Below are 17163 nucleotides of genomic sequence, written 5' to 3' on the forward strand. Positions count from 1 at the left end.
TTCAGAACAAAATTACTATCTTCTGCTTCATGATAATATTTAATAGTGCTTGTTAAATACATGTAGAAGGAAACTCTGTCCCTCCAGGACTTGTGTCAGTTTCACAATCCAAGCTTTTTTCTGCCTTATCCCCAAAAAAACAACAAGGCTAAGTTCCTGATCTGTCTGTGCTGCTTTATGTGCAAAACTTGCAACTACATGCAAAGGAGCTTTTATGGCTCATTCATCTATGGAGAAACCAGGATCCTAAATCCTGTGAAATGTATTAATGGTCTTCAAAGCAGCAGATATTAAAGTCAGGCAGCAGTTTAGCAAGGATGTTGTGAAATTTTTTCAGAACTCCAATGAGAATTTCTTGCTTTGCTCACTTTTTGCTTTCAAATTTTTCAGTATCTTTGTTGCAAATGCCAGACTAGCCCGGATAGGCCTGCACTCAAGGGCACCATCAATGCATTATAAGAAACACAATTTCTAAAAAAGCTGTATTCCAGTTAATTATTCTAAATGGAGGGAGAAAGTGGGATTCAAGTGGATGCTGAGGAATGGAAGGGGCCCTGAAGGCCCATACATTGTATTTAAATAAGAAACAACATAATACATGCATACAGATTCTGAATGTGTATAGATGAACTGCATATACAGTATACTGAAATGTGTTTCTATGAGACTTGGGAAGTTTTGGGTGTTTTACATCTCAAATAAAAGTGTCAACCTAGGATATGGCTAGGCTTAAAAGCACATTAAGATGTGTGCCATAACAGGCATTTCTATATTCCGCACATTCACCCCAAGTGGTTCTGTTGACATATAGGAGATGTTCATTGTTACTATACTCAGTGCTACTCATTTTACCTGCCTCAGAAAGATGAAAAGCTTACTGGACCTGCTGAGAATTGAACAAGGGACCCTGGGGCCAAGCAGTGATTCATGCAATGGCTGTATTAGACCTAACGGAACGGTGATGGATCAAACCCAGATCTGTTGACTGGGTGTGAGTGTTTGATTGGTTCTGATGCTCCGTCCATCACCACTCCCTTTTGTACCGCTTTGTTCGCCATAAGTTGGCAGGGTATTCTCAGACGTGAGTCCCTTGCTCACGTTGCCACTGGATTCAAGCAAGCCTGGCTGAAGACGGCTGAAATGCCAGAAACCGGTCCTAGGAAGCTTGTTTCCGGTCCAGGGAAGCCATGGCTTGGCAGTTCGGGCTGGACTGTTCCCATGAGGCACAGGGTCAGACTGATTTGCATATGGCCATGTCTGAACTGGGGTGACAGAGTGGGCTAAAGAACGGTGATGGATCAAACCCAGATCTGTTAACTGGGTGTGAGTGTTTGATTGGTTCTGATGCTCCGTCCATCACCACCTCCTTTTATACCGCTTTGTTCGCCATAAGTTGGCAGGGTATGCTCAGACGTGAGTCCCTTGCTCACTTTGCCACTGGATTCAAGCAAGCCTGGCTGAAGACGGCTGAAATGCCAGAAACCGGTCCTAGGAAGCTTGTTTCCGGTCCAGGGAAGCCATGGCTTGGCAGTTCGGGCTGGACTGTTCCCATGAGGCACAGGGTCAGACTGATTTGCATATGGCCATGTCTGAACTGGGGTGACAGAGTGGGCTAAAGAATGGTGATGGATCAAACCCAGATCTGTTGACTGGGTGCGAGTGTTTGATTGGTTCTGATGCTCCGTCCATCACCACCCCCTTTTGTACTGCTTTGTATTAGACCTATGCCAGCCAGAGGCAAATCAAATATTGAAAGTCATGAAAACAAGCTGGAGAGACAATGAAGAGTAATTTCTAGACGATGCTGTAAATATATATTTCTCAAATGATTTGGATAGGAATACGGTTTTTAAAGAAATCTATTTTAAAGTAGAAAGAACACAGAAGAAAAATGCGCTGCTCTGAGAGACTCACTACCTTAAGCTTCTTCTCCTTTTCGTGCACCACAGCACGGACAATGTTCAAAGAGGTATATGTGAAGCTCAGCATGATCAGCAAAGGCAGCTGGTTTTGGATGGCTAGAAGGAAGAGGTCATTAACATAGGGAGGGTAGGAAAAACGTCTCACTGCCACCCTCAGCTGAGCAAGAAGAGAAGCAATTGAGGCATTGCCACTGGCATTGGTCTGCTGATGGATAATGGCTCTGTTCACTGTGTGTTGCACTGCCAGGAATCCTTCTCTGATGTAACCTAGGGAAGAAAAAGAGAAAAAAAACATGGTCCAGACAGTCACTGCTAATAGACGCGAGCATAAAAATCAAGGTGAGTACTGAAATATACAACACAGGTCGAATGTGAATCATTAGCACTATATACCAGGAACAGATGCTTACAAGGTAGGTACTATGTTCAGTACGTGGCATGTGCAGCTGTAGATACACATGCTGTGCATAGACTGTAAGGCAGTCATCCAAAAACAGTGGCACAGCCTGAGGGTTTTGCAGAAGACTGGAATTGTGTATGTAGAACAGCCTGGCCAACTCTAGCTTGTTGTAAGGACATTCACTCAATAGTTTTTAGTAAAGGTGTAAGGAGTGGACCAGGTAGCTTCTTTACAGTTGTTAGGTAGAGATGTGTTACCTACAAAAAAAAAACATAGAAGCCATTTTCTTCCGATTAGAATGGGGTCTGGGAGGGGCAGGCAGAGACACTTTAGCATAAAAAGACTGAATGCAGTTGATAAGCCAAAGTGCAACCCCTGCCTTAGAAATGGCACTCACCTTATGCGGCTTTCAGTAGGACGCGAATAGTTGCTGTGTCTTAAGAAATGGTTTTGTCAATGTAGTACAGCAAGGCTGTTTTAGCATCTAGAGTATGTAACACGAGTTCCGCTACAGACTATGGATGTGGAAAGAAGAATGGCAACTCAGTTGTCTGATTAAGTTGGAAGCTAAAGACCACCTTAGGGAGGAATTTGGGATCGGTTCTGAGAAGCAACCTATCGTGATGAACCTGGAAGAATGTTTCTTCCAGTGTAAGAGAATGTATCTTACTCACTCATCCAAGTGAAGTGATGGCTACAAGGCAAGCTACTTTCCACAACAGACATTGTAACAGGAAAGTGCGAAATGGCTCGGAAGGAGGACCAATGAACCTAGTAAGAACGATGTCAAGAATCCACATCGGTGCAGGAGGTGTCCTGCGTGGAATAACTAATTTAAGGACTTTCATGAAAGCCTTAATTACTGACACTCTGAAGAGCAAGGTGTGTTACTTATTCTGTAGGTAGGCAACCACAGCAGCCAGATGCAACCGAATGGAATTGTAGGCGAGGCTTGACATCTGTAGGTGAAGGAGGTAACAGGTTATGTCTTGTCCTGATGATGTAAGCAGATTGATATGTTTGGAAAGGCAACTATGCACAAAACATTTCCATTTGGATAGATAACAGGTCCGGGTGGTAGGCCTGCGCGCTAGACATACACGCCTCCTGAAGAGAGGTTACTAAACTATAAGACCTCAGCAGCCAAATTGCAAGGTTGAGGTGTTAAGGATTGGGGTGCCGGAGAGTGCCATGATTTTGTGTAAGAAGATCCTGCCTGTTGGGGAAGCTTTTCGTGGGGACTAGAGAGCTCTAGCAGGGTGGAGTATCATGGCTGGCTTGCCCAGGTCGAAGCCACTAAGATGAGATTAAGGGATATTTGCCTCAGTCTGCAGACTACAAATGGTAGAAGTAGGAGAGGTGGAAAAGCATAGGCAAATATCCCGGATCAGTTCATCCATAGTGCATTGTCCATGGACTTTGGGTGTGGGTGAGGTAACCTGGCGGCAAAGTGTGGGCATTTTTAACGGTCGCGGATAGATCTGTACAAGGATGCTCCCACCATTGAAAGTACGGGAGTTCCGACTGTCAAGGTCGGTGAGATCGTTGTCCACTCCGAAAATGTGTTGGAGAAGTAGATGCACTCTGTGATGTACTGCCCACCACCAAATGCTCTTGGCTACTCCTGGGTGGAATATGTGCCTCCTTGTTTCTGTAAGAACATGGCAGTCGTGTCGTCTGGGCGTACTAAGACTGTCTTGTTTCGGATGAGAGGGCAGAACGCCCCCAAGGCCGAGCTGAATAATCAGCAGATCCAGTTGATTGAGGGGAAGGGACTTTTGGGCACTTTCCCTTAACGGTGAGGTGGCTGAGGTGCACCAAGGCCTAAGATGCCTACCACCACATCCTTATTGATGTGGTGGCAGCAAATCAGAGCTCAGCAGGAGATCTGTTGGCACTGCTGATCTTCCGCAGCAGGAAATATATACAACGTTTTTGAGCATTAATTGATCTAAAACTACTTAATGAATTTACAGCAAATCACAAAAAGCACTCTTTCTGGACCAAGATCACGCACTCTTCCATATTTTGAGTAAATCCATTCAGCGGTTTCGGCTGTATCTAAAGTTTCTATGGAAAAATGAATGGAGGAAATGCGTTTTGGGGTCGCCACTTTTTTCTCAGCCCCTGCTGGACTGATCCCCTTGAAACTTTCCAGGAAAGAGGTAAGAAAACAATTATTTGGGAAAATGTTGTGAAGATTTGTTAAATGGCATCAAAGATATAAGGAAACCAAAAAATGCCTTTTCTATCGAAACACAATGCTAACTATAACTACCCAGTGGCAACCGCTGTGGTAACTCATGGTGAACCCACTGCTCTCACGACGTCTCCTTCTTTCCTCTGTCTGTTCCCACCCAATCACTTGTCCCTTCACTTGTTCTCTCACCGTCATATGCCCAACCACACTCATTCCAAAGGCCACAGCAAATTATAGATAAAAACCTATTTCGAAAGTAACTGAAAACTCGCTTGTTTAAACTGTTGGGTGGTTGATGTTGTCCTTTGGCTTTTCGCCTTAGCACCGGGACACTGTCGTAGTAGTTGAGCACTTTGAAAATCTATTCTTTCATTCATTCAAATATATCCTAGAGCATCTAGAACCCTTTCTCTCAGGTCAAAACTTTCTTTCTCAACCATGTAAGAGAGACTAACTATTCCATTGCCGCATCATTTCTCAGGTACAGTGAAAATGTTAGTCTACTGCAGTAGTAAACTTGAGTGGTTGCCTACTCACAAGAACAAGGGTTCACCTGAAGTGCTACTCCATACCTTCCAGCAAGAACCCACCATTATTTATTACTTTTATATAGCGCTAGCTAGACCCATGGGTATCACAGCACTTTACAGAGACTAGTGAAAACATGGTATAAGGATACATAAAGTGATACGCATAACAATAAACATTTTAAGACAGAATACATTAGAGGGGAAAGTGATAGCTTAGGTAGGAGAAACAGTCAAATGACCACCAATCCTTGATGGTCAAGATAGTAAGGGGAGTTAACTGGGTTATCAGAGCCTGGATCAGTTGGCTTTGTCCGTAAAGTATTTGTCGAGGAGATGGAGTTTCAAGTCCCTTTTGAAGCAGGAGAAGGAGGGGTAGCATCTTAGCTCAATAGGTAGTGTGTTCCACAACCTGGGTACATTGCCCGAAAAAGATCACGACTGGGTGGTTATCTTTTTCAGTTTCGAAGCGATGAGAAGAACCGAGTTAGAGCTTCTAAGGGTTTTGGCTCTTCCTGCTATCACAAGTTTGCTGTTTAGATAGTTGTGGGGATGTGTGTGAAGGGTTTTGTATGTGATGCATGCAGACTTGTAAATACATCTACCTTCAATAGGAAGCCAGTTGAGGGATTTAAGGGTTAGTGTGATGTGTTCAAACCGTTTAACACCTGTTATGAGCCAGGCTGCCATGTTGAGGACGGACCTTAGTGGGGCTAGGTGGGTTTTTGGCGTCCCTGCTAGGATGGCGTTCCCATAGTCCAGTCTAGAGAGGACTAGGGATTTAACAATTTTCTTGAAATGATCCTGGGGGATGAAAGGTGTTTTAGAGAGTACAGTGCACCTTTGGCAGAGTGTTAGATGTGGTCCTTCATTGACAAGTTCTTGTCCAGGGTAATGCCTAGTGACTTTACAGAGTCGGAGAGGACACAGGAGCAGTTTAGGGCATCCAGGTTCTTGAGCCAGTCTTGGATTGGTAGGTGGTTATTTTTCGGACTGAACAATATTAATTCCATTTTGTCCGGGTTCGGCTTTAGGTGGTTTGAGCGAAACCAGGATTGAGGTGTCGGATGACACTGAGAGATTTGATTTTGTAGTAAAGTTGTGCGTCATCTGCAAATAGGTGATATTTAACTCCAGCTTGCTTCAGTATGCTTGTGAGTGACTCCATGAAGCGATTGAAGAGGCCCAGGGAGAGGATCGAGCTTTGGGGGACACCAAGCATGACTCGTGTAAGCTTAGAGAGCCAGGAGTGGATTTTCATTTGTTGCGATCGGTGATGAAGGTAGGAAGTGAACCATTTTAGTACTCTGCCATTAATGCCAGAGCGTCTATTTAGAGTCTCAAGTAATGCTGCATGATTTATTGTCTCGAACGACGCAGATAGATCAATTAGGATGAAAAGACATGCTTCACCTTCATCTGCGGATATCATCAGAGATATTGGGCATTGCTGTTTCAGTGCTACAGCCCTTTCTGAATCCCGATTGAAAGGTATCAAAGGGGTTGAAATTGTCAATATGTTTGTTGAATTGTTGAAGAATGCATTTCTCTAGGGTTTTAGCTATGAACAGGAGATTGGAGAGAAGTGTGAGATTCTTAAGATTGTAAGGGACAGCCCCTGGTTTTTTAGAATACGTGTAATTTGTCCTAGTTGGAGAGAGTCGGGTACACAGCCTGAAGTGAGAGAGGAGTTAATGATTTTTGTCCAGAAGGGGGAGATGATGTGGTTGAGATTTTGCACTATTGTGGAAAGGAGGGGGTTCGTGGTGTGGAAAGTGGGCTTTAAACTCGCAATGATATTGAAGACTTCTTTTTCAGACATGGTTTTGAAGTCTGACCAGTTAGCATCATTTTTCGTCATCAGGTTATCCTCGACAGGAATTAGTTCTGTTTGGTCAGAGGCGAGCATAGTGGGGCAGGTTCGGAGGGGAGGTAGGTTCAGGCTTTGGAAGAAGGATCAATCAATTTTTGTGACCTTATCTGTGAAGAAGCTGGTGATTTCTTCGCAGCGTTCTTTGGTGGCTATTAAGTCCTGCAAGGGTGCCCTGTTAGTTTGTCTTTTAACAATGTTGAAGAGTTCCCTGGGTCTATTCTTAGCCTGGTCTAGCTGGCTGCAAAAAAAGAAAGGACTTTTCTCTGAAGATGTGTTTTTTGTATGACACCCGTGTGGTTCGAAGTAGATCAAGGTGCATAGTCGAGGGGTTTTGCCTCCATGACCTTCCTGCCTGCCTGAGTTGTCGTCTTTCATTATTGAGATCCTCGTTGAACCAAGAGTTTGAACTGAGGGATCTCAGTTGATCCAGTTTGATTGGAGCAATTTGATCTAACACCTCAGTCACTGTAGTGTTAAAATGTGCTGGGAGGTCATGAGCTTTGTGAGTGGGGGGATGAAGCTGTAGATGGGCATGAATCTTGGATTCCAGTTCAGTGATGGGGACATCTTTGATATTACTGGTCTAATGTATAGGTTTGGTAGCCCATGCTGGTTGGAGTCTAGCGTGTGAATCGATATTAAACAATATGAGATGGTGGTCTGAACAGTCAATGGGAGAAATCGATCTCAGAGAGACCAGCTCATTTTTGGTGATGATCGCATCTAGAGTGGCTCCTTTGATGTGAGTTCATTCATTGCAAAGTTGTTTAAGGTCATTGATTTCAAGCAGGTTGGAGAGGTTCTGGACTATGGTGTCTTCTTGGTTATTCCAGTGGATACTGAGGTCCCCCAGGAACAAGTCTTTTGTATCAGTTACTGAGAATCATGTTACTAGGTCGGTTAGTTCTTCGGCGAAGTCGGCACACTCACCCGGTGGGTGGTAGATGGTGTGGAATTTGATGGCCGCGGAGCCTTTGACTGTAAGTTCAACACCAAGGTACTCAAACGTCAGGTATTCTGCATTTTTTATTGTGGCAAGTTGTTATTGTATTACTCTCCTTGACTCAATTGTCCTGTAATTATGCGATCATTCTTGTTTCTTAGTCTTACGTGATGTCGATATTGCAATTATGTCCTTCCTTCCATCCTATGATATCCCTTTATAAATAAATAAATAAATAAATATACCTTCTTTGTGAATGATAGCTAGTCCGCCATCTGTTCTAATTGGTCTGTCCTGTCTGATGTTGTAGCCTGGAGGAGTGAGTATGTCTAGAATGGGGGAAGAGTGGTAATTGAGCCAGAATTCAGTGAGGAAGGCTATATCAATTTTTTCACTGAGTATAACTTCAGCAATATCTGGGGCGTGTTGTTCTTATGATCTACAGTTGAGAAGCATGCATGATATAGGACAGGGATAATCATTGCTGGAACGTACTGTATGAATAGTAGTGTATTGAGCAGGTGGTCTGGGCGAATAGACAGTTCTAGGGATTCTGTTTGTGCCTAGTATTAAAGGGATTGAGAAGGGAGCCGTAATTTGGCTCATTGTGAGGTAAGAATTGTTGATATCAACGGCTTCCGGATTAGAGATAGGATGGAGAGTATGGAGGGGACATTGGGTCTGGCCCTCCAAAGGAGTAGGGAGCCATGTGGTGCCTTGTATGGCCATGGGGGGGTCAGTGTCGGGGGGTGCTGTGCAACTGCCCGGTAAGGAAGGTCTTGACTTAGATGGAGGATGTCGGCAGCTAGAGTCGATTTTTTTTCTCCATTTGGATCAGTCGTTGTGTAAGTGAGTCAATTGTGCTTCTAGCCTTCGGTGGGTGCATTGTATGTCTAGGGTCAGTGGTAGGAGACGGTACTGGGGGTTTTGGGTTATGTGGGAGGATGGTGTTATCAGGACTAGGAATGGGCATTGATTGCATGGGCGGAGTCAGATCATTGATGCTTCCAGACTTGGGATTGAGAGGAGTCATTGGGGGTCTTGGGTCAGAGTCAGGCGTGTGCGCAGTGCTTAGAGGGAGGTCAGTGACCTTGGGCCTAGCAGTGACCTTGGCAGTGAGGAGGGTTTGAGCATGTGGAAAGAGGAGAGTATTGGGGTTAGAGATAGTTTGAGCAAGCCGAGTCGGGTCTAATGTGGTCTGGAGGGGAGTTCCTAAAGCGAATTCACTAGTGGACCGACTGTAGTTGGTGTCCGATCTGCCTGTCTCGGGATAAACTTTGGGGGGTTTATTAACAGAGTATTTGTTGGTCAGGGTGGGGGTTATTATAGTCATTATGGTGGATGTTTGTCGGGGGAGTGAGATAATGGGGGTATTGTGATTGTAACGAGGAAAGGTGGAAGTTTCTGTGCTGGAGAGTGAGTCGGCTGGGGGGAACGGGTCGGTTCTGGTTCTTTTCTCGGGTGGGGAGGGGTTAGAAGCTTCTGTTGAGCTAATGCGGAGAATGGAAGTGACGGTTAAAAGTGGTGAGGTGAGGGTCAGTGGCCTGTATGAGAATTTTCCTGTTCTGAAGATGGAGATGGTGAGTTCCCCTCTAAAGGTAGGGGAGACAGATGTGGAGATGTTTTACCCACAGGGTATTTTAGTTACTTGGAGGTAGAGAAGGAGGATGTTTTCCCATTTTGTTGGGCGTTTAGTGTAAAAGACTAAGTCGGTTTTCTTATTGCCATCTGTTGCGCTTTGGTAGTTGTCAACTATAAGTGTTTCCGGGTGCTGTTTCAAAATTCCGTGCCTGAAGATTTTTTTAACGTTATTGGAAATATTTTCCAGGTAAATTATGGTCCATGAGTTGGGTCTGTAGAGCAGGAGAGCAGAGTTGATGGAGAGATTTAGTGGGAACTTAGCTGATGATTGATTGGGAGGTCAGGTTACAGCTGTAATGCTCCCTAGGGGGATGTGTACCATACTGCACAATTTAATTCTCTGAATCCTTGACAGGGAGTTGCGGTCTTCCTTTAAATGTTTGAGGGTCCAGCTAATCCAGGATGGCCGCAAAATTGTATGCGCAGGAGGAGCTTAAGTTACAGAAGTTGGGCAACTGTTGTTGTGTGGTAGGGGGTACATACATGGGATTAGGGCTTCTTTGATTCATTGTTAGTTTAGCTAAATGGAGCTAGGTAGGGGTAATATCTTCAAAAGTTAACTAACAGTTTTTAAGTGGGCAGGAGTAAAATACATGGGCATTAGTGGTTCATCGGTCTATTGTACGTATAAGGGTTGTACCATTCCAAGATGGCTGCCGTATTAGAAGAGTACGAGGAGTGAAAGGCAACAGTGGTCATTTGTTCATAACAATTGTTAGGTGGGAAGGTGTGATACAGGAGTTCCAGGGCTTGCTTAGTCCTTTGTCAGATTAAAGGTGGAGGTGAGGCAGAGGGCAGAGACTAAAATGGTGGCCTTTAGTGAGTGAGGTGTATTGTGAGTGAGCACAAAGAAAGGTGCTCCTAAACTCAGTTCAATCCTGTGCATGCTTCATCCATTCCTGACCATTCAACTGATTATGAGCGGACATCAGCAGGGCACCAGTGTGGACACCAAAGTGTGATAGCCATCCGGCAGCAGCCCTTATCCCCCAGTACCAAAACGGCCATAAGCACCCAACAGAGAAAAAGAAACCCAACCACAGGACTCAATCCATGCTCGTCTTCCAGGCTTTAAATGGCGCATTCTTTTCAAAGCACACTTAAGCTAGCTCCTTCGAGCTCCAAAGACAAGCGCTTTCAGATTGGAAGAACATAAAATCATTATAGAAAACGGGGCTGACAACAAGATCTTACTAATATCTTCAGAGCGGTGGAAATCACTGACTGACCCACAGAAAAACTAAGAAGTGTAGCTGAATTCTGTCATTAATGCTCACTGTAAATATACCACAGCGCAAGAGCTGAAACGTAACTCTGACGCACTACATACTTAGGAAAAGACAAAGCAACCCTACATCTACCTCCAAATGGTACAAATAAGTCCATACCTGGTGTCCCTCCATCTGAATACAGGGGCTCTCTGGGGCCAGGAAGCTGAAAGATTGGAAACAGGTAGCGGGTGTGCCAATCTCTGTCGATATTGGGGTTCAGACCAGTCTGCTCACTCTTTGGGGCATTCCGTGGGCTGTACTTGAAGCGAAGGTGGTACTTTACCTAGAAAATATGGTACCAGGTATTAAAATTACATCAGTGTTTTGCAAACAGGAAAATTGATAAGATGGTGGAGGAGAGAAATGCTTTAAAGACAGAAAACGGGTGTGTTTCTCAGTGCTGCTGGAGGTGGGATTTTTTATACTGTGGATGTATCAAACAGCCCCTAGACAGTTTTACAGAGTCCCTTGTGGCTGAAGATCAAAATAGTATTTCCTTGCAACAATAATTCTCCAGGTCAGAAGTGTTCATTTGTAGAGCTGAATACAGTGCTTAACATTCTTCTGTGCGATCAGATGAGCCATGTGTGCACTACTTCGATCCTTCCTTCACTGAACTGAAGAGACTTTCCAGCCTGTTCCTTTCCCAAACAGAAACTAAAGTGGCCACTAAGGTTGAGACATTCACATTCATAGACTAGAATGTATGGAAATGTGCTTCTTTCTGCCAGGAGCATCTTAAAGAAAAGCTTCAAAAGTTATTTCGACAATCTGCCCTTGATGACACGTTTATAAAATCCATCCTTAAACAATTAACTTTTTTAAGCGAGCGCAATATATTGAGTCCCTTTAGAGGTAGTTCTACATTTTCAACTGCCCATTAATGTCAAATACACTTTCACCAAATCTGCAACTAGCGAAGCGGACAACCATGTAACACAACCCTTTCTCGCCTCCACTTCCTGTATTACAAATTCATTTTTTCTCCTATTTTCCTTTACTCAGACCTTTTTGAAAATACTTTAACTCTTTGCTCTTGTCCTGAATTAACTGGTTGATTTACCACATTGCACACTTTCTAGATGCTTGGTTTAATTTGCCAGGCTAAATACTGTTTCTATTGTAGTTAATTGCTAACATGAACTAGCTGACATTGCCTTCGGTATGAAGTGGTCAAGATAAAGGTCCCCCTTATTCTTGCTTACCCATGCTGGAGAACATTTGTCATATGCATGTAACTTCGGCAATAACTACAGCAGGTGTGGTCTCAAACATGACGACTGAACACGGATTAGTATGGCGAGCAAAGGGTCCAGTTAAAACCATATTACTGAAACCAGAATGTGATGGGACGGGAATGGCCCAGCATCAGACAGCGCACTGATGTTTTCATTTTTACTTTACATGTTTAAATTACACATATGGATCAGAGGAAGATATATTTACCCAGAATCACACAATTTTTGGTCAAGTGCTGAAGCTGAGATTAGAAACAAGATTTCCACGTTCTGAAGGTGAGTCATTTAGATACTAAATCAGAAGTACTCAGAAGTGTGAGTTTACTTGAAGAAATGCTTTCTAAAAACTGTCCAACGTCTGCCCAGGAACTTGAATCTGCATCCAAACAATGTTTGCTGAATTCCTTTTAGATATCAACAAATTTCAATAAAATGTTTATCAAGTGTGCTGCTACGGCAGCTAATTCATCATGAGATGAGCTGCATCTGGAAGTACCAAATGTTCTCAAAGTTTCCAAATGTGTGGCAGAAGTGGGAACCTATTTAAAAATACCTCTAAGAAGGGAATCAAAAGAGCGTTTCATAATGGTGATTTCTTTGGCAACCTGGATGAGTAGTTTAAGCATTTTGCCTTTTCCTAGTATCAAAAGGCTCTGTCGATGGAGTTCTCAATGTTTGGGAATACCTGCTAGTATATCATATTCAATGCCTATTTAGGGCATCACTTGGCAACTTTAGATCTGTTTATTGTTACATTCATTAAATATTTTTTCTTTGACACTTTCTCATAAATATTTAAAAGAAAATGCTATGTGATCACAATAGAAGCACTGGCAAAGCCAATCTGTCTTGCTTATGCAAGAGCTACTGGGTTTGGCAATGGGTTTTAACCATGTTGTACATCAGTGTGGCTGCTTCTGTCCAACATGGCTAAATGTTAGTGGTGGGGTAAGGAGGAATGGGGTAGATTGTAGTAGCGTGCAGTGTGGGAGAATGAAGTAGCGTGGAGTGGGGAAGACTGGGGTAGTGTGGAGTGGAGTAGGCTGGGTTAGCGTGGAGTGGGGCAGCATGGAGTGGGGTAGATAGGTTTAGAGAGGGGTAGACTGTGTGGGGTATATTGGGGTACAGTAAGATAGACTGGTGTGGGGTAGACTGTAGTGATGTAGATTGGGGTGGAGTGGCGTAGATTGTAATGAAGTGGAGTATATTGGAATGGAAAGGGGTGGAGTGGGCTGGGGTAGATTTGGGTGGATTGTGGTAGATAGGAGTGCGGTAGATTGGAGTACAGTGGAGTGAGGTATATTGGGGTAGACTGGAATGGGGTAGATTGAGGAAGAGTGGATTGGGTTGGATTGGGATGGGGTAGAGTAGGTTGGATTGAGGTAGATTGGAGTAAGGTAGATTTCAATGGAGTGGGGTAGAGTGTAGTGTGAAAGACTGGAGTGGGTTTGTTTGAAATGGGGTAGATTGGAGTGGAGTGCGTTAGGTTGGTGTGGGATAGATTGGAGTGAAGTGAAATGGGGTAGAGTAGAGCCTCGTAGGTTGGATGAACTAGGGTGGGCTAGATTGGGTGGATTGGATTAGGGCAGAGTGGGGTAGACTGGAGTAAGGTAGAGTGGGGTGGGGTGGGGGAGACTGGAGGAGAGTGGTTAGGTATGGGGGTAGATTAAGGTGGAGTGGGGTACAATGGAGTGGAGTAGATTGGGTGGATTAAAGTATGGTAGACTGGAATGGTAGATTAGAGTGGAGTGGGTAGATTGTAGTGGGGTGGGGTGGGGTATGAAAGAGTGGAATGGGAAAGGTTGGAGTGGGGTAAAATGGTGTGGGGAGGCGCAGAGTGGAACGGTGTGGAGTGGCAAGCCGTGTCTTAGAGTGTCTTGCAGTGGTGAATCGTGGAGCAGACTGGCATGGCTTGGAGTGGCATGCATGGAGTGGAAGGGCATAAAGTGGAGCAGAGTGTTGTAGAGTGAAGAGGAGTACAGTGTTATAGAGAGGAGTAGTGTAAAGTGGAGTGGCGTAGTGTGGAGTATGTATGGTGTGATAGTGACTGCCATTACAAACAACACATTTCCAATTTGTTTTGATCGTATTCAAATATTTGTTTCCACCACACTTCAGAATTACAAAATAAAAATGAGTTTCATTTCTACTGTTCTCATTCGGATGTATTCTGAAATATCAGCACAGTTCATTTTTGTTGTGTCCTTGAAAATATAACATCCTTCAGCCTGTCCATGGGAATTCAGCAGGATGGATTGTAACAAATTCTCTCACTTTGAAGTCAGCGAAAGAAAAGTAAACACCAAGTTCCCTAGAATACAAAGGCTGACATTTGACCTCCGCCTTTGAATGCACAGCAAATGACACAAGATAAGAACAAGACGCTCAAAAGAGGGGGTTACAAAATGGTGGTACATGCGGGGTTCACTTCAGGATCCAGGGGGACAGGGATCCTTGTGCGCCACTCCTTCCCCTTAGCGGTTCAGCGCACATGGACGGACCCGTTGGGGCGTTACGTGGCAGCAGCAGGGCAATGGGAGGGTAGAATACTAATATTGGTCGCGGTATATATCCCTCCGGGCCCGCAAGCGCAAACTTATAAGGATCTGGGTGCCTTTCTATTAGGTTTACCCAGGGGACACCTTGTGATTGGAGGGGACTTTAACTCCGTGGTCTCAGGGGACTGGGATAGACACCCCCCGCGAGCGATTGGAGCGGGGCAACAGTGGCTCCCCCAATTCATTGATGCATTTGGCCTGGTGGACGTCTGGCGGAAACACCATCCCACCGGCAGGGGTTATACTTTCGTGTCAGGAGCGCATCACACACTGTCTCGACTCGATTACATACTCACCCCGGTACAATTTGACATGAATACGACGGAAATACAGCATCTGCCCCGGGGCATCTCGGATCACTCACCACTATGGGTGCACTTCACAATGGGGGATAAAAGAATCGGAGACCCAGTGCCAATAAACCCATGGTACCTTAAAGGCCCGGAGATCAGAGCAGCGCTGGTAAAAGCAATTGACCAATACTTCATAGATAATGAAGGCACGGTGGACTCACCAGCCACGTTATGGGAGGCGTTCAAGACAGTCCTAAGGGGGCAGGCCCTCTCACTCATAGCGGGTAGGCGTAAAGAAAAAGGGAAACAACTGACAGAGATAGAGAACGCGATCAAACAAATAGAGGAGAGAATCGGCCGTGGCCCGGATGAGGATAGTACACACCAATTGCAGCTTAGGGCCGCAGAGTATAAGGACATCGCTACAGAGGCGGCGAAAACTTTGGCACGTGATAGGGATGGGCGCATATACGATCAGGGCGACAATGCGGGCAAGCTCATAGCTTGGCTGGATAGGAAAGAAAGAGAACAACGGGTGGTGCCCGAACTCATGAGCACTTCGGGGAGGCTCCTGACTGAACCGGGTGACATAGTGAACGAACTGGCCTTGCACTTTGAACAGGTGCATAGGAGACAGTCGGACCTCACGGAGGACGACTCTGCTGCCTTCTTGACCGACATTCAGATGCCCACCCTGACAGATCAGGAACGAGATCAAATGGAAGATGATCTTACGTCAGAAGAACTCACCAAAGCAATAGGTAACCTCAAAGGGGGTAAGGCACTGGGGCCCAACGGCCTCCCTATTGAGCTGTACAAGCTTAAACCAGATAGGATAGCGCCATTTCTGAAGGCAATGTATAACGAAAGTCATGAACAGGGGATCCTGCCTCGGGACCAGCGCATAGCCACTCTTGTGGCAATTCCCAAACCAGGGAAGCCGAGAACGGAGTGCTCCTCGTACAGACCCATTTCGCTCCTCAACGCGGAGCCCAAAATACTGGCTAAAGTCTTAGCCAACAGGCTTCGTACAGTTATCACAAAGCTGGTGCACCCTGACCAGTCGGGATTCATGCCTCATCGCAACACCGCACTCAACCTCAGGCGACTTCACAGAGTCCTGGGGCGCTGCCCTGGAATCCAGGAGGATGCTATGGTGGTGTCATTGGATGCAGCCATGGCGTTCGACACACTCGAATGGGCATACCTATTTGTGGTGCTCAAGAAATTCGGTTTCGGACCCAAGTTTCTGGGGTGGGTGCGCCTCTTATACTCCAAGCCACTGGCGACCGTGTCGGTAAACAACAAGACGTCTGAGGTCTTTCCACTCAGCAGAGGTACGAGGCAAGGCTGCCCGTTGTCGCCGTTGCTATTCGCGCTCTCGCTGGAGCCACTTGCGGCGTGGATACGTAGAACTGTGACCATCCGTGGCCTCAAGTGGACTGAAGGATGGGAGGACAGGATATCGTTATATGCAGACGATATACTGCTTTATCTGGCATCACCTGCCCGTTCCCTCAGAGTGATTCTAGACATTTTCGCCAGTTTCGGAAGAAACTCAGGGTTTCGTATTAACTGGAGCAAATCAGTGATCTACATGCTCCACGGACCGGCCCCCTCCCTCCCGAGAGACTGCACAATTCAGATTGTAGAAGACGGTTTCCGTTACTTGGGGATATTCATAACCACTGATGTTAGGAAGCGATATGACCAAAACCTGATTCCCCCGTTGCAAAGGCTCAGGAGAGACGTGGAGGTCTGGAAGAAGTTGCCCATATCCTTACTTGGGAGAGCGACGCTCTTCAAAATGATGGCCTTCCCTAGATTCTTGTATGTTCTACAAAACTATCCAGATGCTGTGCCGCCAACATTTTTTAGAGAGGTCGAGTCTTTACAGAGAGACTTGTTGTGGGACGGTAGACCCAGAATTGCGTTAGGCAAGCTCACACTCGGATGGTATGACGGAGGTATAGCCCTCCCTGACATCAAGAAGTATTACTGGGCAGCACACCTGGCCGCAATAAACCAATGCCAGTATGGCAATGGAGATGACCCGGCATATGGAATGGATAGGTGGTTACTGCCGGGGGGCGACTTTACGAGATCCCTATATTCTAGACCAACCAAATTCCCACTCACAGGCCCCACTAAACACGCGGTCCAGGTCTGGCATGTGGCAACTAAAGCCCTGGGATGGGCCAATAAACTTACAATGGCAACCCTGCTGTGGGATACGGAGCGGCTGGGTACATTGGGACGAACGAAAGGGTTTGCAAAGTGGGATCTCATCGGTATCT

At 45.4% G+C, this 17163-nt stretch overlaps 1 protein-coding gene across 7 annotated transcripts in view; it reads right to left on the reverse strand.

Moving 5' to 3' along the window:
• ABCA3 (ATP binding cassette subfamily A member 3) overlaps positions 1-17163 on the reverse strand; it is a 477048-nt gene that overhangs the window by 272992 nt on the left and 186893 nt on the right. For all 7 annotated transcript variants that reach the window (XM_085632155.1, XM_085632148.1, XM_085632149.1 and 4 more), the window contains 2 exons: positions 10895-11060; positions 1918-2189 (listed from right to left, as the gene is read on the reverse strand). In XM_085632155.1, the coding sequence (XP_085488281.1) occupies positions 1918-2189; positions 10895-11060 (438 nt within the window). The remainder of the gene's footprint in view (positions 1-1917; positions 2190-10894; positions 11061-17163) is intronic.

Source organism: Triturus cristatus, chromosome 10 (assembly GCF_964204655.1).
Source record: "Triturus cristatus chromosome 10, aTriCri1.1, whole genome shotgun sequence".
Classification (NCBI taxonomy): domain Eukaryota; kingdom Metazoa; phylum Chordata; class Amphibia; order Caudata; family Salamandridae; genus Triturus; species Triturus cristatus.